This window comes from Falco peregrinus, chromosome 2 (genome assembly GCF_023634155.1).
Source record: "Falco peregrinus isolate bFalPer1 chromosome 2, bFalPer1.pri, whole genome shotgun sequence".
NCBI lineage: Eukaryota > Metazoa > Chordata > Aves > Falconiformes > Falconidae > Falco > Falco peregrinus.
Genome location: NC_073722.1, coordinates 124,215,444 through 124,242,815, shown reverse-complemented (window position 1 = coordinate 124,242,815; position 27,372 = coordinate 124,215,444). Strand labels below are relative to the sequence as shown.

The window sequence follows — 27,372 nt, the reverse complement described above, 5'->3', positions numbered from 1 at the left end:
TTTTCTAATGTGGGTGTTTCAAGTTAGTGAGTGAGCTCCGCATTTAGATACTAAATAAGTGGCCTCATTTCTGAAGAGGTGGAGGCTTCCTGTACATGGATTCGGGAGCTCCAACTTCAGAAGCCTGGATGGAGTCTGGCCTTACATTTTTATTGGGAGGTTTTTGGTGCTTCTGGACACTTGGCACTAACGTAGGTGGAGCTGTGAGCTTGCTGGACTTAGAAAGAACAATCTTTCAGCCAGATCCAAAGCCTGGTCCCAAAAAAAGCCGCGATGCAAAATGCCTCTGTGGTAACATGTAGAGATCTGGACCAAGCTGAGGCACAAAGCAGAGTGGTCACGGAGATGGTGGCCCAGTGCTAAAGTTACAGCATTAGGCTTCCTTTTTCCTTTCTGCCTTTCCTCCCCATCACCCGGCAGCTCCTCTCTTAGTGGCTGCCTCTCGGCTGGGTGGGTGTTCCTGACGAGTTCAGTAGAAGAGGAACAAGTACATGAACTTGGAAACACCTTACCCATCTGCCAAGGTGGTGTAAATGTGACTGTCCTGGAACAAATGTTTCCTAGCCCATTTTTTATGCAGTTCTGCAGGGCACGTAAAGCAGAGTCTTGCCCACTGATGCTGAATGGGAAAAGAAACGTTAATTTGCTGAACAGATGCATTAGGTTTAGCAGCAGTGGGAGGCCCATCACTTAACTGTTCGCTCCCAAATCAAGAAAAAGTCAGGGCAAGGGGCACGTAGTTCCGTCTGTAGGCATACTGACAAGCAGGACTGGCAGCCTCTCTGCTGCCAGATCTTTATGAACAAAAAGTGATTTGCTATGAAAAGAACTGCAGAGAAAAGATGGATTAGGAATAGATGGCAATCAAGACCCATGGTAGAGTATAATCCTGATGTGTCGTCTTGTTCCTGGATTCTGGGAACGGAAGATCAGCTCTTAGAGTAGCAGAGTAGTCATGACGGTTTGTCTGCTTTCTAAAGCAAGACCAGATGCAGACAGCTCTCAAAGGCAGTCAAACAAAATCAAAGGTTGTCCAGTGAGGGGGGGTGGAGAAGCAGAAGAGATAATGTTTCTCTTACATGTCAGTGCATGAGAAATTCCTGTTGAGTTTTTCTGACATCACTGTCAGGTTTGGGTTTGTCAACCGTGGGAGCAACAGCAACATGCTGGTGAGGTTCTGTGCATGTCCTTTGTGTCCTTGCAGAGGCTGGTTGTTTGCCTGGAGGAGTCAATTTACATCCATAACATTAAGGACATGAAGCTTTTGAAGACTATTATGGATACACCTCCAAATACAACAGGTAAGCATGGGAGAACTGTGTGAAGGGGAGAGATCAGCTCTGCAGGAGCTTTGTAGAACCACACTTGTGTTAGAATTTAAACCAGCCTGTGGCTTGTGTATCCTAAATCAGTGTTGGGGAGGCAGAAATACATGGAGGCAGTCAGTTGGGCCTGGGAGAGCACAAATCCTGCTCTGCCCTGAGCAAAACCCTGTTCTGCCCTGAGCAAATGCATCAAAGGAGAGCAGAAATGGTCAGTGTGGTTTGACTTCACCCCCCAGGTTCGGTCCCTTCCTGTCCTCGCGTGCAATGTCCGTGCAGCTCACAGCTTCCTGCAATGTGCCTTTATTCTCTTTCACAAGCGGAAAGCTGTAAGGCAGGCCAGGACTGCAAGTTACCCTCCACATATAGGACAACTTGAAATTCTTCCTCCGGGACTCCCTCTCCTTCCTTCACCGTGCCCTGCGTCAGAGTCCCGCGGCATTTTCGCTCCCTGGACAAAGGAGCCCCGCTTGCTTCCCCATGCTGCCAGCATGAGTCAGCTCTGCAGCGTCACACTGTGCTGCAGAGCTCGGTGCTCCCTGTAGACCTGCGGTTAACCCAGGTTCTCTTTTCACCATGGACATGCCCTGCTCTGCTGAGGTAGAAAGCTCCTGTGATTACTTACGGGCTTGGGGTCCGCTCCTAAAGTGGTTAGTGCTGTGAAGATCACCTGGGGCAGAAAACACAGCCAGGCACAGCGCTAATTCCCTGCCAGGGAGCTCACGGGAGCCTGGGCTGCTACCTGATATTATTCCATATATGCAGCAAACCCAGGGGGCAGGGCAGGTGGCTGCAGAACAGAACCTTTCTGTGTGGCGTAGGGTGAATCCGGCTTTCCTGCTCATGGGAGAGGTGCTATTTTTAGCCATGGAGAGGGAAACTTGGCTGAGTGCCTGTGGCAGTGCTGCTGTGCATTGCTGTGATATCCTGGTCGGTCACAGGCTGCAGTATCGTTTGATGGGTGGTTCATTGGGAAGTTGCTGATGTACTCACACTTGGCTTCTGGGCTTTCAAGGGATGCTCTTCCAGCGGCGCCCCTGACCTACTTCAGGTCTCAACAGATGGCCTCTCCGTGTGGATTAAACATACTAAATACTGCAAATATAATTAAAGTTTAAAACCTTCCCGAGAAAGTCCTGCAGAGCAGCAGCAGGAATGGCAGGGATACCCAGGCCTGAAGCTGTTCTGCAGTGGGGTTGAATGGTCAGGTCATGGTTTAAGAGCGACAGCAATCAGCACTCGCTGGGCCAGGGCTAGGCTGCTGCGGATCACAGGACTTCATATGGGCTTAGTTTTTTAAAACCCTTTTACTGCAGCAGCTCTCATTGAAATGAGCTGAGTGACAAGTGCTGCGCCATGCGTGCTCCCTTTGTCCCTGGACCATCTGCTTTGGTCCTAAACTTGCCCCTGAGGATGGTGTGTCCAGGCGGTCAGGGCAGTCCAGCCTCACCGCTCTGTGTGTAACCCTTTTCAGAGTGGGGAGCTGCGCCAGCGGGCTGTAGGAGCGCAAGGCAAGTGTGCCACCCCACCTCAAGGTGTGCTCCCTGGGCACAGTGACACCCACACGGTGAGGACCAGGATTTGCTACACACCCACAGCCAGTCGCAGTGAGATCTCTGGCTGTTCCTGACCAGGACCCAGCTCCTGGTCCAGCCTCCTCCACACAGGAGAGGAAAGTGTCTACAGTGACCAAGCCTGTTGTTCTACATGTGTGCTCAAGCATGTTGTTCTTCATGTGACTCATGTCAGGGGCAGGATTTGCACCAAGGAGGTCACAGTGTTCATGGTGACATGTGTGCCACGAGGGCATATCTCAGGGATGACTTCAGCTTTGGAAACCACTTTGCATGGCTCCCCCCAAGCCCCAGATGTGCCCGGACCTGCCAGCTTGAGGGCAAGGCCAGGCTTCTCAGACATGTTTGCCTTTTTCCATGCTGCTTGACAAGCTACCCGTGATGTGGCACTCCCGGAGGTGCCATCCTGAGCAGCACCAGCCTGCCTCCTCCCTCCTGAGCCCATCACTGCATGCACCAAGCCTGGTCAGGGCTGTGGGGCTGCCGAGAGCAGAGGAGCATCTTCAAAGGCTGCCCGTGTCCCTTGTGATCCTTGTTCTTTGTGTGTCCCTGAGGTCAGCCCAGTACACTCACATTTGTGTTTTCCCCTGGCCTGGTTTCCCGTCCGCCTCTCCCAGCCAGGCGTGGAGCAGAGGGAGCGGGTGACTCACACCAGCGGCTCAGAGCTTGCTTTGTTTAGCTCGAGCGTTCTCTAGATCCTCTGCTTAGAGAACGGGCTGCGCTGATCCCCCTGTGCTGCCTGGGCCGGGGGAAGACCATCCCGAAAAGAGAGGATGCGCATCAGGAGCAAAGTCCCGGGACTATCTTTGCCTGACTCTTACCCTTCCCTCTTTGGATGCCTTTTAATTGCCTGCACTTTGCTGCTGCTATGCCTCTTCTTCTCCCCGGTGCGGTGCGTGCTGTCCCTGGCATGATGTAAATGCCTCTGATTGATAGGGAGTGGATCCCTGGGGCCCCTGGCTGATCCTGCAGCTCCTGGCTCCGCTGCGGTTTCTTTGTTTAGTTATAAACAATGACCTAAAACGAGAGCTTCAGCCGATCCTTCCCTGCTGCTGGGCCTGGGCCAGGGCTGTGTCCTGACAGGACGGGTTGCACGGCATGTGTGCGCACGTCCGTGCATATACGTGCACACGTGCGGGTGTCCTGTTTGGGGAGTATTGCAGCATCCCCAGCAGCCTTTAACCCCGTGGCTTCCTCCACGTGTGGGACTAGGTGGGACTCCCGGGCAGGGGCCAGGAAGCTCAGGTCGTGCTGAAGCCTTGAGTCAGATTTGGGAGGACTCTGAGCACGCAGACATGGTGCAGGAAGCAAGCGAGACACGTTTCTGTATGTGACAGGATTCACTGGGATGGGTCCTCAGCCAGCAACAGACATGAGAGGCAGGAAGAGATGCTCTTTTCCAAGGTCACCTGGGGGACAGGCAGATGGACGTACCCACACACATAGCCATCCATCCCTGTCTCCTCCTGTAATTCCTGCTCACTTTGAAAGGGGTGTTTGGGAACCCTTATGCTCACGTTAGCATAAAAGCAGATGGCTATTATGGGGAAGAATTCCCCCTGTGGTTAAAATTTAGCTAGGTTTAAGTTCCTTGTCAGCTGGAAACTCCCTGCACAGCTATGGCATTCGCTTTGTCTTTCTCTGCTTCCCTTTTCTGCTCAGAGCAAAAGGAAACAGTACTACGCAGCCACACAGCCACTGCCTTGCCTGCCAGCCTTCATGTGCCAGGCTTCATACCAGGGCTGAGTCCATGCTGTGCTGCTCATCCGAGCTTCTGACCTGGCATCTACACCTTGTGCACATCTGGAGGTGCTCAGATATGCTTGGACAGGAGTCCTGTTAGCCCTGAGACCAAGATGTCCCTTGCTGTGTTTCATGCACCTACTCCTGCCTTCTCAAAGGAAGTGATTAAGGGGGAGAAGCCAAGAACATGCTCAAAAGCAGGACCTGGGCTCCTTCGGAGCAGGGTTTGGGGACGCTGGCCGGAGAAGGGAGCCGTACTGTCCCATACCAGCAGGTGTCCCCAACGCCGAGGCATTGCCAGAGCTGCCGGACACTGACCCAAAAGGAGACAGAGCCCGAACCCCCTGCGGTGTCCATGGCCACATTTCTGCTTTCCGTCTTCCACCAGCAAACAACCTCAGCTGTGTCCTTCTTGCCTTGCCAGGTCTGTGCACTCTCTCGATCAACCACGCCAACTCCTACTTGGCTTATCCCGGCAGTGCGACCAGCGGAGAGATCGCGCTTTACGACGGAAATACTTTGGTAAGTGTGAAGCTCGCCCATTTGGATACCGGCGGGGACTGAAAACAAACAGAACCACAGCAAATCCAACAGGGCCTTTGGGAAGGATGAACAAATAGACTCCACCGAGCTCGACTGCAGGGAGTTGCCTGGGGAGGCACATTCCCCATCCCCCTTGCTTGGACGCCATGCGAAGCAGACAGCCTTTTTGAGATCAGGACGTCCATCTCCCAGTATGGGATATTCAGGGAAACATGACCCGTTACCCCGCAGTCCGAGGGCCGCTGCCAGGCTGAGGCAGGGGTTCCTATAGGGCGTTCCTATAGGAGCTTCAGCAGTGTATCCTGAGGGACTGGTGTGACCACGGTGGCTCAGGGAGGGTTGGAGCTGCTCCAGGCACAGCGCAGGACCTGAAGCCGTTGCCGTTGCCACACCACGGGCTGGAAGGGATGCCAGATCCAAAGTCACGGAGAGGGCAAGGTGTCCCAAGCCCCCTCAGGAAATCTGTCCCTGGCTGGAAGCAGAGTCATGATTATCTGCTGTTTATGCCAGGGCTTTGGATTACATAAGGCTGTCACTCTGTACGTGCAGTGGGAGCTGAGGATCTGCAGCAGGGGAGGAGCAGAGCACAAGGGGAAAACACGCTGCTGCTGCTGCGAGAGGTACTAGCGAGGGCCTGGGCTCGCTGCAGGCATCAGGTGGTGTCACTGCGGCAGCGCTTGCTGGACAGCCCAGCGAGTGGCAGGGGGGCCAGCTCTGGCTCTGCACAAAGAAATGCCCGGCTTTGGAGAGGGCACAGTTTGGTCCCGCCGCCCGGAGAGGTGGGGAGCTGAGGACCTCTGCCCCTGATGTGAGCTTTCTGTAATCACAGTGGACATAGCAGGTGGGGAGTGAGCTCAAGGCAGGGCAGAGATAAGAAATACTGACGATGTTGAAAGGATACCATAAGTGCAATACGATCCCGTGAATCCGTATGGGCAGGCGAGGATAGGGTGCAAGGCAGGGAGTGCCCTGCCCTTAGGCAGCCCGAGGAGACGTGCCTCTTTGCACTCACGTTAGCTTCTGCCCCACAGAAAACAGCCTGCACGATTCCTGCCCATGACGGACCTCTGGCTGCTCTCGCCTTCAACTCCACTGGCTCGAAGCTGGCAAGTGCTTCCGAAAAAGTGAGTGAGCATCACTGCGAGCACCCTCTCTGCTGCCTGCGCTCTCTGCCCATGGCTGGCAGGGGGTCCCAGCCTGCTCTGGTGCATCAGCTGTCTGAAGTATGGAGAGCAGGACCTCTGAGCTGCCCGTTCTTAAAGACAGCCAACAGAGGAGGGGCACTGAAAGGACTCTGACTTGTAAGAGGCCAGTGTTGGGTTCCGATTGACCTCGGCTGGCAAAGAGGGGCCTTTGCACATCCTGAGTTTCCTGGGTGTGTCAGAGAAAGGGCTGGCACTCTTTGCCCTGCTCCTGCATGATCTTTCCATTTGCATTTTTTGTAGGGCACAGTCATTCGTGTATTTTCCATTCCTGGGGGGCAAAAGCTCTATGAATTCCGGCGAGGGATGAAAAGGTCAGTTCATTCTTCTGTCGGTGACAAGTACACAGAGGGCTCCCGGAGCAGAAATGTAAACAGAGGGGAAGGGCAACGTCAGATCCTGGTGGCTTTGGCATCTTTTGCAGAAAGAAAACAACAGCAAACGTAGCAGATAGAAATGTCATTGTGCCAGACAGCCACGCTGCGCCCAGCTGCCTCCGGCAAGTTTAGTGATTCAATTCAGTGTGTCACAGAACAGGGCGATTGCAGAGAACAGAGGTAGAGTCAGTCCATTTACTGTGTCCGTTCTTGTTTCTTATTTAAAATAATGAAGTCCCAAAAGTTCTCAGCCCAACTCTTGCCCTCTCAAAGGAGGTGCTTTGAAGCTACGAAGTCATTTGCGCAGAGCCCAGGACTCAATGGTAGGAGTAGGCTGTTGTGGCCCTTCCGCAGGCTCCCTCAAATACTTTCAGTAGATCCATTCCTGACCTTTCCCTCTTCCCTGCCCCTGACCTGCCTGTGATTTTACACCCACTTCTGCCAGTACAAAAACTGCCATGACTGAGACACCCTGGCCCTGCTGAACCTGCGCAGGGGGAGATGCCGTATGCATCCCACTGTCCAGCACTTTGGATATCCTCCCTGGCCTCTGCAGTACCAGAAGCTTTAGCTGCTGTATGAGGCTGGCACAGATGTTCATTTCACAGGCAGCTCCGTGAGCAAGGACATTTTAACCTTTCTGGCTGTTTGTCACTAGCTGGAGGCTACCCACAGCCCTGCTGAGCAGAGGTATTAGGGAAATGCTAGTCAGTCAGCCCACAGGCTCAGCAGCGGGCAGGCAGGGTGCCTCCTCACCGTGCATGGGTCTTCTTCCTCCCGGTCCTCTTCTCTGTGAGCAAACCTGAGCAGTTCCCCTTGAACGGTGTGCCGTGAAGTGACCAGTCATGCCTGTGCTTGGCCCTAGGTATGTGAACATCAGCTCTCTGGTGTTCAGCATGGATTCCCAGTTCCTCTGTGCTTCCAGCAACACGGAGACTGTGCACATCTTTAAACTGGAACATCTCACTGACAGGTGAGGGCGTTAGCCTGGGTTAACCTCCCTGCCCCAGAGGCATCTCTGCCTCAGAGGTCTGCCTTTACACAGCTGGCCTCCATTTCCTCACCACGTACTCTCCATGAGCAATACCAGCTGCAAACTCTTTGGCTTTGTGTCGTGAGGGCTGCACTCCCTGGAAAAGCTATGCACTGCGTCCCTGCTGACAGCCTTTCCAGGCCTCCGGGTTTGTTAGCTCCTGCTGTCTCCTGCCTCCTTCCTGTGTATCCAGCTAGGTTGGTGCACAGCGTGGGCAGGTGCTCCAAAGGAAGCCTTTGCGTTCCTGAGATCAGGATCATTTTGCCTGGTCCTGATCTGTCTTGTCACGCTGATTGCAGTAGCCCCACTGATGCTGCTTTGTGACCCCCTCAGCCGGCCAGAAGAGCCTCCAACCTGGAGCGGTTACATGGGAAAGATGTTCCAGGCTGCTACCAACTACCTCCCTGCTCAGGTATCGGGCATGATGAACCAGGATCGAGCCTTTGCCACTGTTCGCCTGAACATCTCTGGACAAAGGAACATCTGTGCCCTCTCCACGTATGTATTGACATCTGCATCCCCTCTGCCACGCCAGCCTGTGAGCAGACACAGCTATCTCTGCAGAACACCACCACTGTGGCCCCTTATCTTGTGCCCATGGCTGCAGAGCCTGCAGTGTGGGTGTGTGCTGTATCTGTGTGCAGATGCGCTTGGACTCATGATGCTTTTCTCATTAGCATTCAGAAGCTGCCTCGACTGCTGGTGACTACGTCAGATGGACACCTCTTTATCTATAACTTGGATCCACAAGATGGAGGGGAGTGTGTCTTAATTAAGAAACACAGGTAACTACACCTCCAGACACATCTGATAGAGGCTGATCTTTTAGCAAATTAAGGGAAATTTCGCCAAAAAGCACAAAATGGAGCTGTAGGAGCAAGAATGTTAGAACTGACTTTGTGATTTTTAGCTGCCTGACCCGACAGGCGTGGGTGGGAACCACGTCAGCAGGCAGGGACGTGGGGCTGCTTGCAGAAGAAGCCAGAGACGTCTCAGATCCCTAGGCAGTCGTGGGGCATCTCAGCAGAGATGGACAGGCTGTGCCTTAGGAGATGCTTCCAGCAGCAGAGTGCTGGCCACCATGGTGGCAGGAGAGCAGAGCACCTTCTCCAGGTGTGAGTGGGTGCGGACAGGTGACTTTGGGGGCAGGATGGTGCGGAGCAAGGCTGGGAGCTTCCGCAAACAAAAACTCGCACAGCTGCATGCCTGCAGGCGTGCAGTGCCAAGGCAGAGTATGCGTGCTGCTGTTCAGTTTGTATGCAAATGTGATTAAGCACTAACCTCCCCCCACATCTGGGCTACTTGGCTCCAGATGTGAAGCCTTTGGGGTGGGGTGCGATGTAACATGTGCTCTAAGCCGGGAGGTGGCTGACAGCCAGGAAAATGCCAGCAGTTTTTTGAAAAGCCACAAAACAAAAGCACTTCAAAGCTGCGCTGTCCAGCGTGCTCCGGCCGCCCCGCCGCCTTCAGCCACCGCTGACGCCCGCCTGCTCACGTCCCGGAGCAGCCGTCCGGCGCTGGCGGGCCAGCTTTGTAATGTGGGTTCCTCTTAGCATCAGAGGACTGAGAAGGGCCCTTGGGTCATGAGTTACGTTACATCATACTATATCTCTGCTCAAACTCCGTCCTAAACTAGCCAGGGCTGCTTTTCCCATCTAGTCCGCTCCTGTTGGAAGCCCTTTGGAGCCCCCTCTGTGATTAGAAACACTGTTTGCCTTTGTAACCTAAAGCTTTTGTGGTCAATCTGTTCCCTTCTGTTCTTGTGCCAGCATTGTCCTCTAGCTGAAGTAGTGCTTTCCCTATCTTCTGCCTCCCCCCCTGCTTTAGCTGTGGAGCACAATGCTCTCCTCCTCAGCAGCGCTGTGAGGGCTGCAGGCAGTGCCCAGACGCAGTGATGTGGATGGGTGAAGCGCTTCAAGGCGACATGGATGCATGTGCTTGTCTTAGCCGGTTCTGGGGGAGGAACAGTTGGGATCAGAACTAACTCTTCTCCCTTCTCTTGCTCCTGTACAATTAGTCTGCTCGGCTCAGGAAAGACGGAGGAGAACAAAGAAAACAACCTTCGGCCTCCGTTACCTCAATCTTATGCAGCAACCGTAGCCAGACAAAGTACAGTGCCTTCAACTTCGACCATGCCAGGTAAGCATCGTGTCTGCCCTTCCTCAGGCAGAAGCAAGAAAGCCACCTGAGGCGAAGTGGAAAGTCTCCCGGCTTCCAGGGTTCCACCAGAAACACCACTTGTGCTATGCAGGCTGGGGCAGCAGGGCTCTCTGGAGCTTACCTGGTTCATCCCCAGCCCCAAAAACAGGCCAAGCATTTTCTGCTCTGCTTCCCAGGACCCCTTGCCAGCGGTTCCCCTTGGGCAGAGCTGTACCACAAACGGCCCTGCTGGCAGAGCAGTAACCGCATCCGAGCTTCACGGTTCGTCAGACAGCAGCTGCTGTCAGCCTGCTTTCCAGGAGTTGAAACCCTGTGTGTAGAAGTCAGATCTCAGCTGTTTTTGAGGCAGGATCGCTGCAGATCCTCCTGAACCTGTTACACCTTACCCTAACGAAGCTAGCGCTACATTGCTGCAGGAAAAGACTGGGGGACTCTCTCATTCTATTCCCAAGTCTAAAGGTCTGCACACAGATGTGGATCTTATTCTGAAATCGGTGCTTTACGTGCATGGCGGGAGGAGGAAAGCTTCTGCCACAGGGGCTAGCCATGTAAACCATTCCCCAATCTGCAGTGTCGATTGAGACACCTTTCTGTTCCGCAGTCTCCCAGAGCTCTGCCAAAAATCCAGAGAAAGCAGCTCTGTGCTAAAAAGGTGATAACATTGTCTCCGCTGTTTGTTTCCAGCTTCCTTCCATCCATTTCTCTGTAACGTTTTGTACTTTTACTTGGACAGGTTATTCGGAGGACGGTGGTGCCCTGCGAGGAGAGGTTATCCCAGAGCATGAGTTTGCAACTGGACCAGTGTGTCTTGATGACGAGAATGAGTTTCCTCCTGTGAGCATTCGAGACCCCTAAAACCGCGATTCAGCCCTCATGCTAAGAAGAAAGTATTAAGCTCTTACAGAAGAGATACCGTTGCCCCCACCTTGTCCCAGCTGACTGTGAAGCCTAAAATAACTAATTAAGTTATAGGGACAGTGCCAGGAAAATTACACCCCCACTAAATGGGAGCTGGGGATGGGGCAGGGATGATCGAAACTATTAACGAGATGGATCAGAACAAACTTATTGAATGAAGGGCAGACGCAGAATGACGTTCAGATCCAGATCTAACCTTTGTGCCTTGTGCAGATTTCTAGTGTTACCAAGAATAGCTTTAATTTGAACAATACCATCCTTTAGAAATAAAAACTTAATATTCCCTGTTGCATTTACAGTCACTTGTATTAGTTTACAGAATGCAACTGGAACATACCTGAACCTCACCAGTCTCTTCATTTCCAAGCTAACTGAAAAGGAACCCCCTTTTCCAAGTACGAAGATGAAAGACGTAACAGTGTTTTAAACTGTTTTATAATTTTTATATGGCACTTTCTCAGTTACGGTTGGAAGAAGATACTGGCTTTTTGAAATCTAACTTAAGCCTGGCAGTGTCTTTCTGGCTCCTTTTCCTCTTACACACATATTTATTGTGTAAAGTATCTAACCCCTGAATGGACAGATGTTGGTATCGCGCTATGATCTGGTTGTAATCAGCAGTGTCCTCGTAATAGTGATGGATTAATATAGCAGAATTTTGTAATGGATTTCAAGTTGTAGGCTTGGCAGATTTGAATCCCTTACTCCGTTTTTACATATCCTGCTGTTGGAGTTTTGCCTGCAAAGGAGGAAGTAAAAACTTTATCGGGATCCCAGGATTTGTGCCGTATGATGAGGCTGACCTCTGTGAGGCACTTTCCTATTAACTGATTCGAAGTGTTATTTAGATGAAAGGTGACTAGCTCATGCTTCCCTTTGAAACAACACTACCTAACCCAACTCAAGTGGTGTAAAACTAATTCTCTTCTGTTACCTGTAACATAACCTGCTGCAAACTGAGAACAGGAGTTTTCTAGCTGTCTGACTCCACTACCCAAGAAGGATGCTTAAAATGTCTCCCCTTTGGTCAAAGCCCTGTGGCCATGGAGAAGCTGGTGGCCCAGGACCCTGGGAGGAGCAGCAGGGCCAGAAAGAAATCTTTTGCTTGCTTCTGGTGAAGCTGCTCTTGAACACGTGGTTTGGGGACAAGCAAATGCCAGCAAGCAGGAATCACGCTGCTCCTGAATGAGCCTTCCTGCTGCGACTACGCCCTATAAAAGCAGCCCCAAACCCCTGCTGTACAACAGCAGGTACTTTTATTAAATGAACTTTGATCTCTCAAAATCCTGTGCTGTAATTAACCTGACAGAGCAACTTACATATGTAATGTTAGGGAGGAGGTGGTGTGGGAGGGAAAGCGCTTTCCAAAAATACCCCCTGATATGGTGGCTTAGCAATTGGAGCTTCCAGATAAAGTCTCTGCAGCCAGGACTTTGCTTTTGCGCCTCCTTTGCTGACAGTAATGTGTTTTGCATCTGGTGTACCAGCTAGTGCGGCGCTGGCTCCCGCTGCGTGAGTGTATACAGGGAGTTGGCTGGGATGTTTTGATGCTCTGAATTTCACTGAACTTTGCTGTTTTCTCAGCACTGAGATGTTCAGTCTCAATGACGCGTTCAAGGGGGGTTTCAGGAATCGGTCACTTCTGTGCAGAGAAGGAGGGAGAGAAAACCTGACCTTATCCAACAAAAATGTTTTGACAGCATTCTGCTTTGCGGAAACATGGGAAGGGTTTTGTTTGTTTTCCAGTGTGCAACAAAAAGACATTTAAAAACCTCAAAACTTGTGACAAAATGGAATATTCACCCACAGCCCACGCCACGAGTATGGCTTTGAACTTAGACATACTTCTGGAGAAACAGCAATGCTCAGACCCAGCAGTTCCTCTCCATTTTGAAACATCTTGCCTTCCCTTGACCTCAAGCAAGACTTCAGAGGCTCAGCTGTCAAAAGCGAGGAAAAGCAGCTTCAGTCTAACATAAAATCAGTTGCTGATTCTCAAAAACTGTCTCTTCATTAAACAGGAGGAGGGACAGATCAGAGGAGAGATGAGAAGTCCAAGGAGGGCTCATAAAAAGTGGCCTCAACAAGAGCGAATGTGGATGTTGCTACTGATTGTGCCAGGACTGCTGAAGGATCCTGCGGCAAGAGGTTAAACAAGTTCAATTACGTCTCTTGCTTGCACTGATGGGGTGGATTAAGTGCTTTCAGGCCCACTGTTGATCTTACTCAGAAAGGACTCAGGCATTATTGAGATGGACAGCAGGCTAAAGCTGCGGGTGAGGAGAAGGTGCCGTGCTTGAGACACTCTGGGAGGCGGCTGCGTCACCCCTGCTCCGCATGGTCAGAAGGCTTTGCGGGATGGGAAGAGCAAACCCAGCTCTAGTTGCGGCGATTACAGCTGGTTTCTGGTTACCTGCCCGAGCAGCTGCCACTCTTTGTGGGTTTGTCAGTGTCAGTGAGGTTCCCAGCAGTGTCGGGAGCTGCTGGTGCATGCTTCAGGCCAGGCAGGGCACAGCTTGGCCAGCTCCACTTTCGGGAGCCACCTCGGTGGCTCTCCCCACGAAGGCATGGTCAGACAGTTTTGGGGTAGTGCAGTGAGGTTTGACAAAAGAAATCCTACAGGATTCAGCAAGCAAGACAGCCCGTGTGGACCTGAGGAATGCAACCAGGGGATCTTCTTAAAACTTCTGGGATTTGGTAGGAAAGGTGACTTCTTCCAGCAGATTGCTCGGTGCTTTTCTGGGCATACATGATCCATCCTGGATTTGGCTGCACGCTGAAGCTTGTCAGCTTCAGGACCAGAGGTGAAGGCTTTATCGGGAGAGCCATTTCATTAAGTCAGGCTAGACTGCATACAGCACTCAGCTCTTCAAAGACAGCTTCCCCTCACTGCGGCACAGCTAGTTTTTCAAAAATCTCTTTCACATCGACTTCTGGCTACCTCCAAAACTGCTTGGGCAGCTGCTTGTGCTGCCAAAAGATGCTGCTGCCTGTGGCTCTTGCCTGCAGTGTTGGTTACAGGGTGCACAGGGCAGAACGAAAACTCCCCCCGCGGCAGTGAGCAGCAGCCGGCACCAGCTCCTCGGGGCAGCTCCCACTCCTGCCTGCTCCCTGGAAGGACGGGCAGGAGCACAAGCTCCAGCAGCCCACGCACCGCAGCCACCCTCGACAGCACGACATCCTCACCCTGGCAGCACCGCTGTCTGCAGGCGGGGGGAAATCAGTGCCCCTGCGTGGGCTCTGCCGCATCCCTGCTGCTCCAAACCACAGATCTTGAGAGAAGCGACCAGGTTGCAGATGCATCTTCAGCTCCATGGGACCGATATTTGCCCAAGTTCCTCCTCGCTGTTGGCTGAAGGGTCTTTCACTCGTTCTGTTGCACGGATATGCGACAGTAATGATTTTAAGCATCGGGGTGGGTTTTTAACAGCTGACTTAGAGGAAAGGCTGCAGAGTTTGCAGTGAAGCTCTACTGGTAATCAAGTCTCACGGGGGATGAGCAAGTTTGGCAGAACCTGACTGGCCTCTTCTTCCTCACAGCAGCTCCTGCCCTGGTGCTCAGACAGGCATTTTGGGCAGCTGGGGCTTTGCAGGGTTAAGCCCAGCTTGTTGGTACATTGGTACGTGGTTACCCGAGGTCCCTCGGGAACCGTGCACTTCAGTTCCAATGCTTGTCCCTCAAAACTGGGCAAGTGATAGTCCTGAAGCCCATGGAGAGGAGGAGCTGGCACAGACCCTCCTCCAGCTGGGGCTGCGGGGTCACATCTGCATCACTGGGAGATGCAGGTCACATCTGGCAAGGCTGGAGCTGATAAAGAGGAGCTCTGTGCCTTGGCCCATGGCTAGTGTCCGCAGAGGCACCCGCCCGGGGTGCGGCAGCAGCCCTGCCGCTCTGCCCAAGCATCCTCCCGTGGCAGGAGGGGCGATGTGAGCGGTTCAGGGTCCTCACTGCTGCCTGGCCTTCTCTGTGCTCGCTCTGCTCTTTCACGCGAAGGTTTTGCTGATACCTCGGCTCGGCTTCCCCTCACCTGATCCAGTCTGACACGCAGGTGTTTAACTCTGGGCTCCAGCTGGAGACCCCGGAGAGACAGGGTGATGCACAGCATGCGCCTTTCCCCCCCAGCCGTGCCAGGAGCTGGACTTTTGGGGAGGACTTAGCAAGGCAAATGGACTTGCCCCCCAGTAGCCAAATGGCAAGTGTGGCTGCGCGCAGCCCAGGGCCAGCTAGGGGCAAGACACACATCACCGAGCCAGACGGTTCCTGTTCCCAGGACTGTAAATTTGGGGAGGGGGAGAGTAAATAAATAAACCACTGACAAATCTGCCTTTGAATGGAAAGTAAAACACTGCAGGACATCCCTCCCCCTTCTCCTCCCATGTGTGTAAAACCAAGTTGAAACACACCCTGTTGCTGGGAAAAGTAAGGCCAATTCTGTTTTGATTTTGGTAGATAATCTTGTGCCGTGGAGGTCAGCCGGGCAAAGCGAAGAGGTCATGATGAGAAGCAAACATCCGCGCTTAGGACAGCTGCTGGGAAGTGCTTTGGAAAAGCCAGGAATTTCGAAGAACAGATTTGTGAGTCCCCCAAGACGAGAAAAAAAAAAAAAATATATATATCTCCTGCTTTTTCCTATGGTATGTTTTAAGTGGATACCTGGCCCCACTATCCCCTTGTTTTAATTCATGGCTGGGTGGGGTGTCAATGTACTGTATGCACATCGCTATATTTAACAAACTATATGTTAGAACCACAATGTAAATGATAATTTAATCAGATTTGTATGTAACCAGAATTTTATATACCCATTTGTCCCTTTTCTAATTTATGCCGGTTTATGTGTATAAATGTACTTATAGGAAGATATATTAAACTTATGTCTTTGTACAGTATATACATAATATTTTACCCAGGCAAAGTATTTTTGCAGTGATACTAGAGAAGATGCCATTTGCTACGTTTAAAGACAGAATAAAGTCACGGTCTGGCCCTGGCAGCTCGCTGCCCGTGCTCCTGCTGTTCTTTGTGGGGCCCTAAAGATGTCAGTCTTGATTAAGTTTTATGAGTGGGAGAAGGGGGCTGGGGGGCTGGCGTGAGGACAGCTGCTCCCACACGGCACCCACCTGGCCAAGCCCACGCACGTTCACTTACGGCTTGTCCAAAGAAAGATCTGGGTGCGTAAATTGGAGCCCAAACTGTTTCAGGAAGCCCTCGCGCAGCTGCTGAGAAGTCCCGGTGATTTCTGAAGTTTCGGTTGCACCTTCGATTTTGCCTTTGCAGCTGCCCAGAACTGGCCCTCTAAGCGCTGTTTCACCCCACCTGCACCCCGGCATCGCACTGGGATCGGCAGGAGCAGCTTCTCTGCCCGGAGCCCTGATCTCTGGGAGCCCTGGCGGCAGGGACCTCTCCCTCACCCCCCTAAAAACAAGCGTGCAGTCACACCAGTCTCTCCATGCAGAGTTGATGGGGAGCAGCTAGCCCAGTTCTGCACTGCAAACCTCTCCCCCCTTCCCCAAAAAAGCCTTTTCCAAAGACTTGGACTTGGGTGCTTGTCTCAGCGGAGTCCCTGACCTCTGCCACGGCAGCGCAGAGGACGAGTCAAGCATCCTGCCACCAGGAGGGCAGCTGTCGGGGGGGGAGCCCAGGACCCTTTTTTCTTTTACAGACAGTTGGGTCTTTGACAGAACCCCATTAACACACGCCACTTGGCAGCTGGCAGGGCAGGTGCTCCATCTCCCAGAGCACTCACCTCATGCCAGCCGGGAGTTTTCTCTCTGCAGCCACGGGCTGCCAGGGTCTCAGCACCTGAAGGGGCGTTTGCTCAGAGGCTGTAGGTCCTTCCTCCCACCAGCTGCTCCTGTAAGGTCCACTTGACAGGAAAGCCAAGCGAATTTCCCAGAGGAATGCTCTCCCAAAGCCTCTCTCACAGAAGGTAGTTTTAATTCCACACTCGACTGTTTCTCAGCCAAAGCCCTACAAAAAAACCTGTCTCCTTCCATCTGCCCAGACCCACCAGGTACTGCACTGCCTCGCTTTGCCAGGGTGACAGTCCTGCTCGGCAGCGAAGGGGACCTGTGCTCACACAGACCCACGACTAACTCGCCTCCCTGCTCCACAGCACAGAGCAAAGGGGACCTCAGCCTCCACCCCTCTCCTCCGTGGCCAGCCCAGAGCCAACACACACAACAGCCCCATTCACAGAAACCAGACTCAGGAAAGGAGCAAGCAGCTTGAGCAATTCTTTGCTTAAAGACAAAGCCACGTTGCTCTTCTTTCCGCATGATGGGCCGGCACAGCTGCGTGGGACCCGGGCGCTCGGCAGCGGCAAGCCACGTGCTGCACGTTGCAGCAGGGCGTCGCAGCCGGGTCTTTGGAGTAATCTGCAACCGAGACGTTGTCTGTTGTGATGTCCTCCAGAGCTTGGGCGTAAGCCCTGCTGATGGCAGGTAGCACTGCCTGATACTCTCTGGATGCCACGTCCAAAGGCTGCTGCTCCTGCATATCATGATCCAGATTAAAAATGAGGGGTGGCTGGTGATGCTCAGCTGGCCCAATGCTCCCATCGCAAGCCATCGCCCCTCCTAGGGAGGAAAGGAGAGAAAAACACTGGAGTCCCAGGCTGCCCAGGCATCACCTCTGTATTCCTCACCCATCTGTGATGGCTCAGTCCCACCATGTCCCAGCTCTGGGAGCCAGTGTCCTGCGGCTAGTCCGAGAGTGCTTCTGAGGCCAACAGCCCCTGCAAAGCCAGCGTGCAGACACAGGTGGGCACACACTTGCCTGTCACTGGGTTTGCTCTTGCTTGAATTAACCTGAGTTGGTTTTTACCTGTCTCTGCAGGGAACCAAGAACTGCAGAAGTTTTTCCCCAGACTTCACCATCTCTAGGAGCACAGTACCTGTGGTGTAAAATGCCTTGTACTGAGCCAGCCGCAGCGCCTCTATCCCACCGTCCTTCCCAGCCGCCCCGCTGTTGGGGTGCAGCAGAACCTGAAGGAAGAGCAGAACCGTGCCCGTCAGCCCACCGCAGAGAAACCTGCTCCCTGAGACCTCCTCCCTCCCAGGCAAGACCACATCCCACCCCTGTGTGCCCGCATACAGAGACACCACTTAGCCCCTGGAGTCTGAGCAACCGACCATGAGTTTTGCTCGCTGAAAGCTGTGGTGAAACTGGGAAACACCAGCACCTCTCCTGTGCCTTCCTGGCCCCGCACGCAGGACCCCCAGCATTTACCTCCACGGACCGATTCTACTGCAAGAAAGCGATCACGAAGCTGCGGGGCTTTCAGCAGAGCAGGGCAGAGTATTTTGGAGCTGGGAGGGTCTCGGGTGCTCTGTCGCCCACCACTGCCCCACGCCATGAGATGCCCAGCTCGGTGCTGGGAGCGCTGCCGGGGGCAGGGACCCCCAGGGGGGCTGACCCACTGCCCGGGGCCGGCAGCAGGCACAAGCGGAGGGAGAGCTCAGGCGAAGCCGCACGGGTAGGTGAGGTGGTGGAACATCACCCCCGGCCCTCCGCGCCGCTGACTCACCCCGCTGCGCGGGCGCTCCCTGCCCTGACAACAGCCGTCCCAGCACCGGGAGTGGGGTGAGGAGGCAGGGAAGAAGAGAAGGGTGGGTCGAATCTCGCCCTTTCTCTCCTTAGGACACTTGATCCACACAGGACGACTGCTTTGGCACACGGGAGCGAGGAGACAAGTGACCTGGACGGTTCAGCGGGCTCATCTGTCGGATAATATCTGCCGCCGAGCCAATGGCTTCATTGAGGGATGAGTCACTTAAGGTTTCCTCCCTGGGAATTGAGTTTAAAAGTGATTCAAGAAATTTCCACTGTGCTAAAAATTAGAAACATCTGCTGAAGTTGTAGGCAGCTGCGGTGCCAAGTTTAGTAACAGCCTTCGCAGCTGATCAGCACGGTGATGCCTTAACAGGTGCCCGGCACAGAGCCCTGCCCCAGCACACAGCACCACCAGGCACCCCGCGCAGCCGCACCGGCGTCCAGCCTGATCAGGATGTGGCCACTGTCTCAGGGGGCCGGTTGGTTACTCATCCAAGAAATGCCAGGATTTGTGTGTGTGTGTGTATTTCCCAATGCTGTCGGTTTCCTTTATTGCCCTCCATGGCATGGTAATTTTTTTTTTAAAAAAAAAACAAATCACCTTCTAGAATTCAGTTTAAAAATCATGTTTCAGGGAAAAGAATTAAGGGTGTCAAGTGGAAGAGGTGGTGCAATGTAAGCCTGCTGCAAGGAGGAAACCTCTGCTACAGAGTCCCCTATGCTGACTCTCCTCAGTCGCAATAAAACATTTTTTTATTGTAAAACATAAAAATATTCAAGGGCCCCTGAAGCCGAGGTACCAGGAACCAAACCAATGCATCTGCCTCCAGCCTTAAAGCTTTGGCTACACCTGGAGTAGCACTGCTGGGACGCTGCCATCTCGGTGTAAAGGCGCTCAAACCTCCCTCGCTACCAACAAGCACGTTCCCAAACCTGCCTCACAAAACCCCACGCTAAGAAAATCTGTTATAATTTACTGCATAATTAAGGAGATTGTTTCCATTGAGCCCTGTCAAGAAACCGTCGCAGGTCTGCAAGCCTACTAGCGATCTGTGACTTCGTTATTTTAAAAAAAAAAAAAAAAATAGAAAAGGGTAAAATAAAGCCTTTTCTCCCCAGAAAACCCATTGTCTGAACTCAGGGCTCCAGCCTGTTTGCACCAGTGAACAAGCACACCGGGAGCAAGCCCACACCCCTCTGCTACTGAGTTAATGGCAAGAGCTTATTTGTCCGGCACTTACACCCTTGATACACTTTGTAGGCTGCGTTTATTTTTACTGTCAGTAGCCTTCACTCAAAACAGGACCTTGGCATTGCCCCAGCCCTGCTGCCAGCTGGGCTGGTGCTGAGCACGCAGGCTGGGGCGCTGAGCAATGCTGCCCCAGCAGCTCGTGCTGGGGAGCCTCAGCCGCCCTGGGGACCCCAGTGAGGGATGCAGCTGTCGGTGGCGTGGAAACTGGGTGGTGGGGCGAGCAAAGGAACCACTTTGGGGAGGATTTGTGTCCAGGAAAACCCTGCAACATCGCAGTCAGGGTGGGTGCCGGAGATGAAAAGCAGCGAGCCAGGAGGGGGGGGAAGGGGGACCTGTGCTTGCTCCCCCCTGCCCCGCGGGGCTGGAGCAGGCGGCGGCTCTGTGTCCCCCAAGGTGACCCCATCCCGCAGCAGTGTGGGGTCACATCCCTTGGGGATGCCCACCCTGCCGTGCTGCCAGGATGGGCGGGAATTGTGCGCTCCCAGCCCCATAGATGTTAATGGAAATTCACCCCTGACTGCAGCACAACCCCCCAGAAAAAAGCACCAGGCTGGGGTGATGCTGGGGAAGGCTGGGGAGCTGGCGGTGTGTCGCAGCTCAGGACTTTATTCCTGTCTGAAACATGCAGGAATGGCTGGCGCAGGCTCTGCCCCTCCACTGCACCCTGACACCCAGCAAACTATTGCTCCCAGCAAACTGTAATTCCCAGCAAACCATCGTTCCCAGCAAACCATCATCCCCAGCAAAACACTGGTCCCCCCCTCCAGCACCATGTACACAGAACAGGGTTAATGCCGAGTACAGCAGAGCGTGCTGGCTGTATCCCATCCGCTTCTCCACTTTATCTCACGGTTCAGCAGAGGGTTCCATAAATACGAAGCAAATACCAAAACCCTGATGGACACAGAAAGCAAATCCAAGATCCCCGCTGGGAGCTGGCTCATGGTGCTCACAGGAGGGTGGACGTTAAAAGCAAAATCAGGCTTTATCTGTGGGACTGCTATTAAAGCCACTTTTCCCCCCCCCCCCCCCCTTTTCTTTTGGTTCTGCAAAAATCTTGTGCAACTCTGAGAAAAATGCACCGCCATACTGCTTGTTTTGCTCACTGCCTTTTTTAGGCTTAAAGGAGCTGTCAGCAGCTCCTATTGTATGGACAGAGAGCTTCAGGGTATGGGGCGGGCTGCCCCACTGAACATCAGGAACAAGGGGCATGTTCCCCAGCCAAGGAGCTGGGAGAAGGAGGGCTCTGATAAGTCAAGTGGGTACAACTAGACCTGAGCTGCGATCTTTTCTTTTCCACACTGATGTACCTTTCGTGGTCAGAAAGGAGACACACCATGCTGGGCACCGCGGGACTGCCGTGTCGGAAGGCAAGGCCAAGCATCCCCAGGGATGGGGTCCCCCAGGAGAGCAGGCACAGCCCTGCCGGCACGCAGGAAGGCACACCAAGCTGCACGCGTTGGCATTTTTACCTATAATCCCAGATTTATGAACAAAGCACAAAACAACTCTTCCTTAATCCAAAAGCCCTTTTACCCTGGCACCTGGAGCTCAGTCTTGGTACAGCATCTGGCTGTCCTCCTCCAGGCTGGGGTGATGATGCTCCCACAGCTCTGAGCCTTTATCACCTTCCACTTACCTGTTTTAGCTCGGAGGTGGTGGGCCCTGCTGTCAGGAGGGGGATGTCAGCGGGGGGGTGGCTCTGCCTTACCTTGTGCCCCACATCCGACCACCCAAAGAGAACCGGGGACACGTCCAAGCCATCAAAGCGCCTGTCTGGGGGAAGTGCTGCCCCAGCCAGGGCCACCAGCGTAGGGAAGATGTCCAGGGTGCTGGGGAAAGAGGTGGCTTTCATCAGAGCAAGGAGCAAAGATCCCTGGAGGGTCCCCCCACGTGCACCCCGCAGCCCCTCACCCAGGGGGGCACACTGACAGCAGACGAGTGCCTCGAGGGGGGGCAGCCGCTTCCCAGCGCCCACCCCAAGAGCTGAGCTCTGCACAAAAGGTTAAAACCGGCTTCAAGCAGCGCCTCGGCCCTGGCAAGCCCTCGCTTCGCACAGCTCCCACCCCGGCTGCTCGCCAGGCGCTGCGGGTTCAGCCAGGATCTGCAGCTCCCGCGCCCGGCACATCCCGCACCCGCAGGGCAGGGGCACGGTGGGGAGCGGGGTGGCCCCTCCCGCCCTCCCGTGTTCCCCCCCGGGACACATGGCGAAGGCAGCAGGTCACCCTCCGGAGAAAGTGCTAGCACAGGGACTTTTTACGCCAATGACAGCAGATCCCATCGCCCCAGGAAAATGTGGTCTCGCTTTTGCATGGCGCAGCACGAGCCATCGCAGCCAGAATGGAAAATGAGAGCGGTGCTATTTTGTGCACTCCCACCAAAAAGCCCGTCAGCATTTCCACCGTAAACCTCTCGGGTTTTTCAGGGGCCTCAGCCGCAAAAGAGTGCTTGGGGCTCGTCCTTGGTCGCTTCCCAGCGTGGAGAGATGCAGGGAAGGAACGGGTGACCCGGTGTCCCTCTGGCTCCATGGGGATGCAGAGAGGGAGAGTCTCTGCTCTCCTGCCACGCATGGCCCCGGGGGCCAGAGATTGGCCGCAGGACCCCCCAGCCACCAGCACGTCCCCGTGGGGCAGAGGGGCTGCGGGTCGAGCAAAGTCATTGCTGGGGTGGGACGGGCGCCCAGCCCTGCTGCCAGCCCCTTGCCCAGCCTGGGACCAGCTCCCCTGTCCTCCAGCCACATTGCCCAGTGGGTCCAGGCTCGACACCAGTGGGATGGGGACAGCCTGCTGGCAGCTCCCACATCTGCCCCCCACCCCCCACATCCCACTCCAGCAAGGAACAAGTGTCTGCCCCCCCCTGCTGCCACCGAGAGCATCCCTCCCTCTCACAGCCCACACCTCTAAAAGGAACCACCTACACGAAGGGTGACCCACAGTCCCGGGGGGCAGCAGCACATCGGTGTGGCCAAGTGACACATCACAGTGCTGCCCTCCCTGGGGACAAGGCTGCGGCACAGGAGTTGATGAGCCGGCAGAGCCACCATCCCTCTGCATCCCTCATCCTGCATCCCTCTGGCTGCACAACCCTTGTGCCAGCAGCTCGGGGGGTCAATTGGGGCAAGGAAATTGTTGGAGGCAAAATCACCAGGTGCCCCAACTTTGGGGCACCAGGGTACTGCCACAGTCCTGCCACTGTGCTCCTGCCACCACATTTCTCCTGCCCGGCGTGCAATGCAGCTGCGTGAGAAGAGAGAAAAGCACCCAGGGCTTAAGGGCCCCCGGTTCTCCCATTCAACAAGTTTTAATTTAGCTGCTAAGAGACGGAGAGAACAAATAAGAACAAACACTGCTGAGAGGCAGCCCCGGTACGGCGTGCTCGCGGAGACGGCCCCAGCAGCCAGGCAAGCTGGGAGGCGCCGAAAAAAATTCTGGCTCCCCGCTGCACCCAAGGCAGAGCACAGCACCTTGCTGAGGTCAGCCCAGGTCCACCCAGCATGGCAGCCCAGGGCAGGCCCTGATCAGCATGCTCCTGGTCCCATGGGTGCTCAGCACCCTCAGGATCTGGCCCCCAGCAGGGCGCATGAGGATGCTTGCATGGTTGCAGCAAGTGGTCCCAACCCAGCAGATGGGACTGCTGGAAACTGTCACCGTGATGGGAGGGCAACATGATTGAGGGCAGAGGTGGTCAAAGATCCTCCCAGCTGCAGGCAGATGTAACCCATGGAAAAAGGCACGAAAAAATAGGGTTTTTGTCTAAGCTGGCATCAAAGCACAGGTTGTGCCAGCAGGCACATCCTGGAAGCTGAGCTGGGGAAGCTGTGCTTGCAGGGAAAGGGGAAGCGACGCCGCCAACCCCCTGCCCTGGGCCAAGAGGGATTTAATAAATAAAGTCACGCCAGTGTCCTGCTGCCAGCCCAAACACCAGGGGAAAAGGGCCCGGCAGCACCCAGGGATGAGCAGCTGCCTGCCGGCTGCCCGAGGGGCAGAGCTGCCTGCGGCACTGCGCTGGCCGGAGCATCGCGGGCACGACGGCGGCGGGGAGCTGTGCCGGGCCCTGGCGATGGCGCGGTGCAGGCAGCCCAGGCAGCAGCACCATCTCTCCCCACACCCCGACCGGCTTGCCCAGCCTGCCCAGCCCCACGCCGCCAGCACAGCCAGCGTGGTGCAATTTGCTTCTCCGCCACCCCACTGACCTATTTCTTCTGTGCCCTACTCTGGGTTGGGGCAGGGAAGGGCAGACGCACAGCGGGTGGTTCCGACAATTAAATATGATTAAGAAAAGCCGACAAGGCAGTTTTCTGCAGAAACCAGCGTGCAGGTGCAGGTCGGCAGCGATGCATCAGCATTTCTCAGCTGGCTTCAGCTTCCCCGGCCCCTGGGCGCACTCACCCTCGCTCACCCCTCCACCCCCCCGTGCTGGGGATGACATGGAGCCAAGGGCTGCCAGGGAGAGGCAAGGCAGTCCGGGCAGGCTCTTCTCCCAGGCCACACGGCAAAGGCTGTCACCGTTTTCATAACCCCAGGGGCAGAAGGAGGTTCATGCAGGCGGCCAGTGCCTGCCCTTGCCCAGCCCCTGCCCTTCCCGGGGGTCCCACTGGACAGAAGTCCCCCCTTGTGTGCACAGCTCTCCCAGCCACATCCGCGCACAGATGTCACTCCCTCCCCAGCTTCTTGGGCTTCTCCATCAGCTGGGGGGACAAATCTTCAACTGCCCTATCTCACATGCTTGTCCTTTGAGGGATGCCCCCAGGGGTGAAGGTGCAGAGAAAAGCCACCTGCCCTGACACACTGCAAGCCCAAATCAGCCCCTGTGCCCTCCGCATCCCTCCGCATCCCTCCACATCCCTCCGCATGCCCTGCCTGAGAGCTCAGGCCATAGCCAGGACCACAGTGGTGACACCTTTCTGAGCATGAGCCATCACTTGCATCCCCCAGGATGGCTCTGTGCTGCCCCCCAGACAGGGGGGTGCCTCTCACTGATGCCAGGGCATCATCCTGCACAGCTGGGCATCACCCTGCCCCAGTTGGGCATGGCCCCCTAGCAGTGCTGTGCTGTGGAGGGTGCTGGGTGTGCTGTGACTCCCGGGGAAGTACAGAGCTGCTTTCTGAGCACCTGGCGTGCAGCACAGCCCGTGCTGCCCACCCCCCAACCCCCAGGGCCCCCAGCTCTTGGGATTTCCAGCTGTCCAACCTGCTGGACTGGAGCTGGGAAATGCAGGAGATAAGGTCTTCGAGGAGATAAGCAGAATGCCTGGGCTTGGCAGTGGGGCCACAGCATGCGCAGGGGCATGAGGAGGGGGCTGGTGGCCAGGGGGACAGGGTCAGGCACTGGCCCCGCACCGTGCTGCCCCAGCACGCACAGGTTGGCAGCTCTGCCCCACGTCCCAGGGGTCAGGCCACCACTCACCCATGGTGGGGAAGGGTTGGGAGGGGAAGCCCAGCGTGCTGCGTGCACCCGTCCCCTCCGCCAGACATCAGTCACCCAGTTTAGCCTCAAACCTTCCCCCACCTGCATAAATCCAGCGCCCAGAGCTGCCCTCAGGCCAGCTGAGGAGTAAATGGCTCCAGCTTATCTCCTGGACCATAGAAACGCCCAACACCTCCCAGGGCCCACCAGCCAGGACCTGCTTCCAGCAGCTGGGACACTCTTTCCCAACGCCCAGCAACCCCACCCCCGCCAGTCCTGCCACCCTGACCTCCACCAGTGTGCTTCAGGGGATGGAAGGGGATGGGGCATCCCACCACGCTGCCCCCAGCCCAGGCTGTGCTCCCCCCCTGCCTTGGCTGCAGAGGAGGGCTGTGGAGAGGGGGGCAACTGCTGCACAGGAGAGCAGCAAGTGCTGCATGCAGAGCTGCAGCTGCCGCAAGGAGAGGTGCAAGACCGCTGCAGCAAGGGCCCCTCCACGCCACCCTCCGCAGCGCAGCACTCCCAGCCAGGCAAGCAGCAGCAGCAGCCCTTCCCCTCCGCTCTTGCTGGAAACAGCAAAAGTCGCTCGCTACCTCCCAGCCCGGCCGCATCCTGCGCCGATTGCAAGCGCCATCTCTCCGGCCAGCCTTTCCCAAAACCGCACCCTCCTCCACATCAAGCCATTCACAAACCACAAAGCCTAAGCCTGCTTCTTGGTGGAGAGAGAGAACATCGTCATCTTTTAATTATCGGGAGGCACTCGGCCACCGCAGCCAGGAGGCACACGGAGCCCGGTGGCAGCGAACGCCAACCCAGCAGCCTCACAAAAAGCCCTTTCAGCTCCTCTTTGCTGAGCATTAAGTCTTACGGGCTTGAGAGAGGACAAAAGTACAGAGTCTGGCACAGGGCAGGCAATAACCAGCGCCGGCAGTTGCTGCAGCCAAAATCCAGATTGTCACCTGGGTCACAGCGTGGGGACGGTGGGTCCTTCCAAACAGGGGCGCAGGGGCTGCCCCACGCGATCCGGACAGGCCCTTACCTGAGCAGAGCCTGGCTCGTCCGCTTGGCAGGGATGCGGCCGGGCCAGTACGCCAGCGCCGGCACCCGGTGCCCTCCTTCCCAGGTCGTTTGCTTCGCCGAGCTCCCACCTGCAAGAGCAAAGGGCAGTGCTCAGCATCCTGCTCGGGAGCTCTGCGGCGGTGGGAAGACCTCCTGACCCCAGAGTTTCCCCAGGAATGGAACGACTCGGCGGCAGAGATGGAGTAAATGACCCCAAAGGAGGATGGTTTCACTGGAGAGGGAGCTAGGCCAGGGGAGGGGAAACAGTTACAGGAATATTTAGAAGAAGTAAGGACAGGGGAAAGAAAGCGGGCTCCGTTTGACACTGCTTTGTGTTTCTCCTCTGCTCCAGCAAGAGATGAGAAAGGCAGCCAGCTGCCAGAGCTGCCACATTTCCATCCACTTTTGATGTCAGATGAGAATATGGGGCAGGCGGGAAATGTAGGAATTTATGCCAGAGGCTGCCAACGGATGCAGGCAGGGTGCTGCTCTCCATGTGGCAGAACACCAACAGCCCCCCCAGCCTGCTGGAAACCAGCTTCATTAAAAATACCAGCCTGCTTGATAACCCTCCCGCTGGCTAATTAACCTGTTAGCTGTTTCCCTGACACCACCCAAAATGCCCTTGCTCTGCCCTTGGGTTTGAGGTGCATGGCACTGGGGGGCTGCCCAGTCCCTTCCTCCACCTGGGATGCTGAGCAATCGAGGTGGGGGTGCTGAGCAACAAAATGGGGATGTTGAGCAACAAAACAGGGGGGCTGAGCACCAAAATGGGAGTACCGAGCTTCAAAATGAGTGGAAGGGTGTTAGAGAGCCTCTGCTTTGGCTGTAGCCCAAAGGGCCCCAGGCAGCTGGGGGAGGGAAGGGGCTGGGAATGGGGCAAACAGAAAATCCCAACCGGATTCATCGAGCAAACTTCCCAGGCGCAGCCTTTGTCCAGCCGCCTTTCAGCGTGCGCATGGCAACGGCGCTTGCCCAAAGCCATTTCCTCCGGGCAGAGCCAAGAGCGAGGCCAAGTCCCCGCAGTGGCGCGGCCACCCTACACTCCTCCGAGTCCCTGCACTGGTCCCCACGCCAGCCCGGCCTCGCTGGGCATCACTGCCTGATGCTACGGGCTGATCCTGCGCTCCCAAGCGATGCTGCTGCACCCACAAAGCCGGAGCAGAGGAGGACACGTAGGGCACGGACGCTGCGGCACGAGGAATAGTCCGGGGGAAGGGTTTCTGAC

The 27,372-nt window shown here is 55.2% G+C and overlaps 2 protein-coding genes across 8 annotated transcripts in view; one reads left to right on the top strand and one right to left on the bottom strand.

Annotated features, from left to right (window-relative positions):
* Window positions 1-15,866, top strand: part of WIPI1 (WD repeat domain, phosphoinositide interacting 1) — a 31,584-nt gene extending 15,718 nt beyond the window's left edge. For 2 of the 3 annotated variants that reach the window (XM_013299243.3, XM_055795889.1), the window contains 11 exons: window positions 1,205-1,301; window positions 5,064-5,161; window positions 6,214-6,306; window positions 6,628-6,698; window positions 7,627-7,734; window positions 8,128-8,292; window positions 8,472-8,579; window positions 9,812-9,933; window positions 10,688-10,788; window positions 12,894-13,020; window positions 15,323-15,866. In XM_013299243.3, coding sequence (XP_013154697.2) covers window positions 1,205-1,301; window positions 5,064-5,161; window positions 6,214-6,306; window positions 6,628-6,698; window positions 7,627-7,734; window positions 8,128-8,292; window positions 8,472-8,579; window positions 9,812-9,933; window positions 10,688-10,788; window positions 12,894-13,020; window positions 15,323-15,552 — 1,320 coding nt within the window. In that variant the 3' untranslated portion in view covers window positions 15,553-15,866. The remainder of the gene's footprint in view (window positions 1-1,204; window positions 1,302-5,063; window positions 5,162-6,213; window positions 6,307-6,627; window positions 6,699-7,626; window positions 7,735-8,127; window positions 8,293-8,471; window positions 8,580-9,811; window positions 9,934-10,687; window positions 10,789-12,893; window positions 13,021-15,322) is intronic. The other variant, XM_055795890.1, reaches the window with a different exon arrangement.
* A 1,218-nt stretch (window positions 15,867-17,084) lies between these two features.
* Window positions 17,085-27,372, bottom strand: part of ARSG (arylsulfatase G) — a 36,363-nt gene continuing 26,075 nt past the window's right edge. For all 5 annotated transcript variants that reach the window (XM_055795888.1, XM_055795887.1, XM_027786963.2 and 2 more), the window contains 4 exons: window positions 26,125-26,233; window positions 21,391-21,511; window positions 17,769-17,859; window positions 17,085-17,451 (listed from right to left, as the gene is read on the bottom strand). In XM_055795888.1, the coding sequence (XP_055651863.1) occupies window positions 17,117-17,451; window positions 17,769-17,859; window positions 21,391-21,511; window positions 26,125-26,233 (656 nt within the window). In that variant the 3' untranslated portion in view covers window positions 17,085-17,116. The remainder of the gene's footprint in view (window positions 17,452-17,768; window positions 17,860-21,390; window positions 21,512-26,124; window positions 26,234-27,372) is intronic.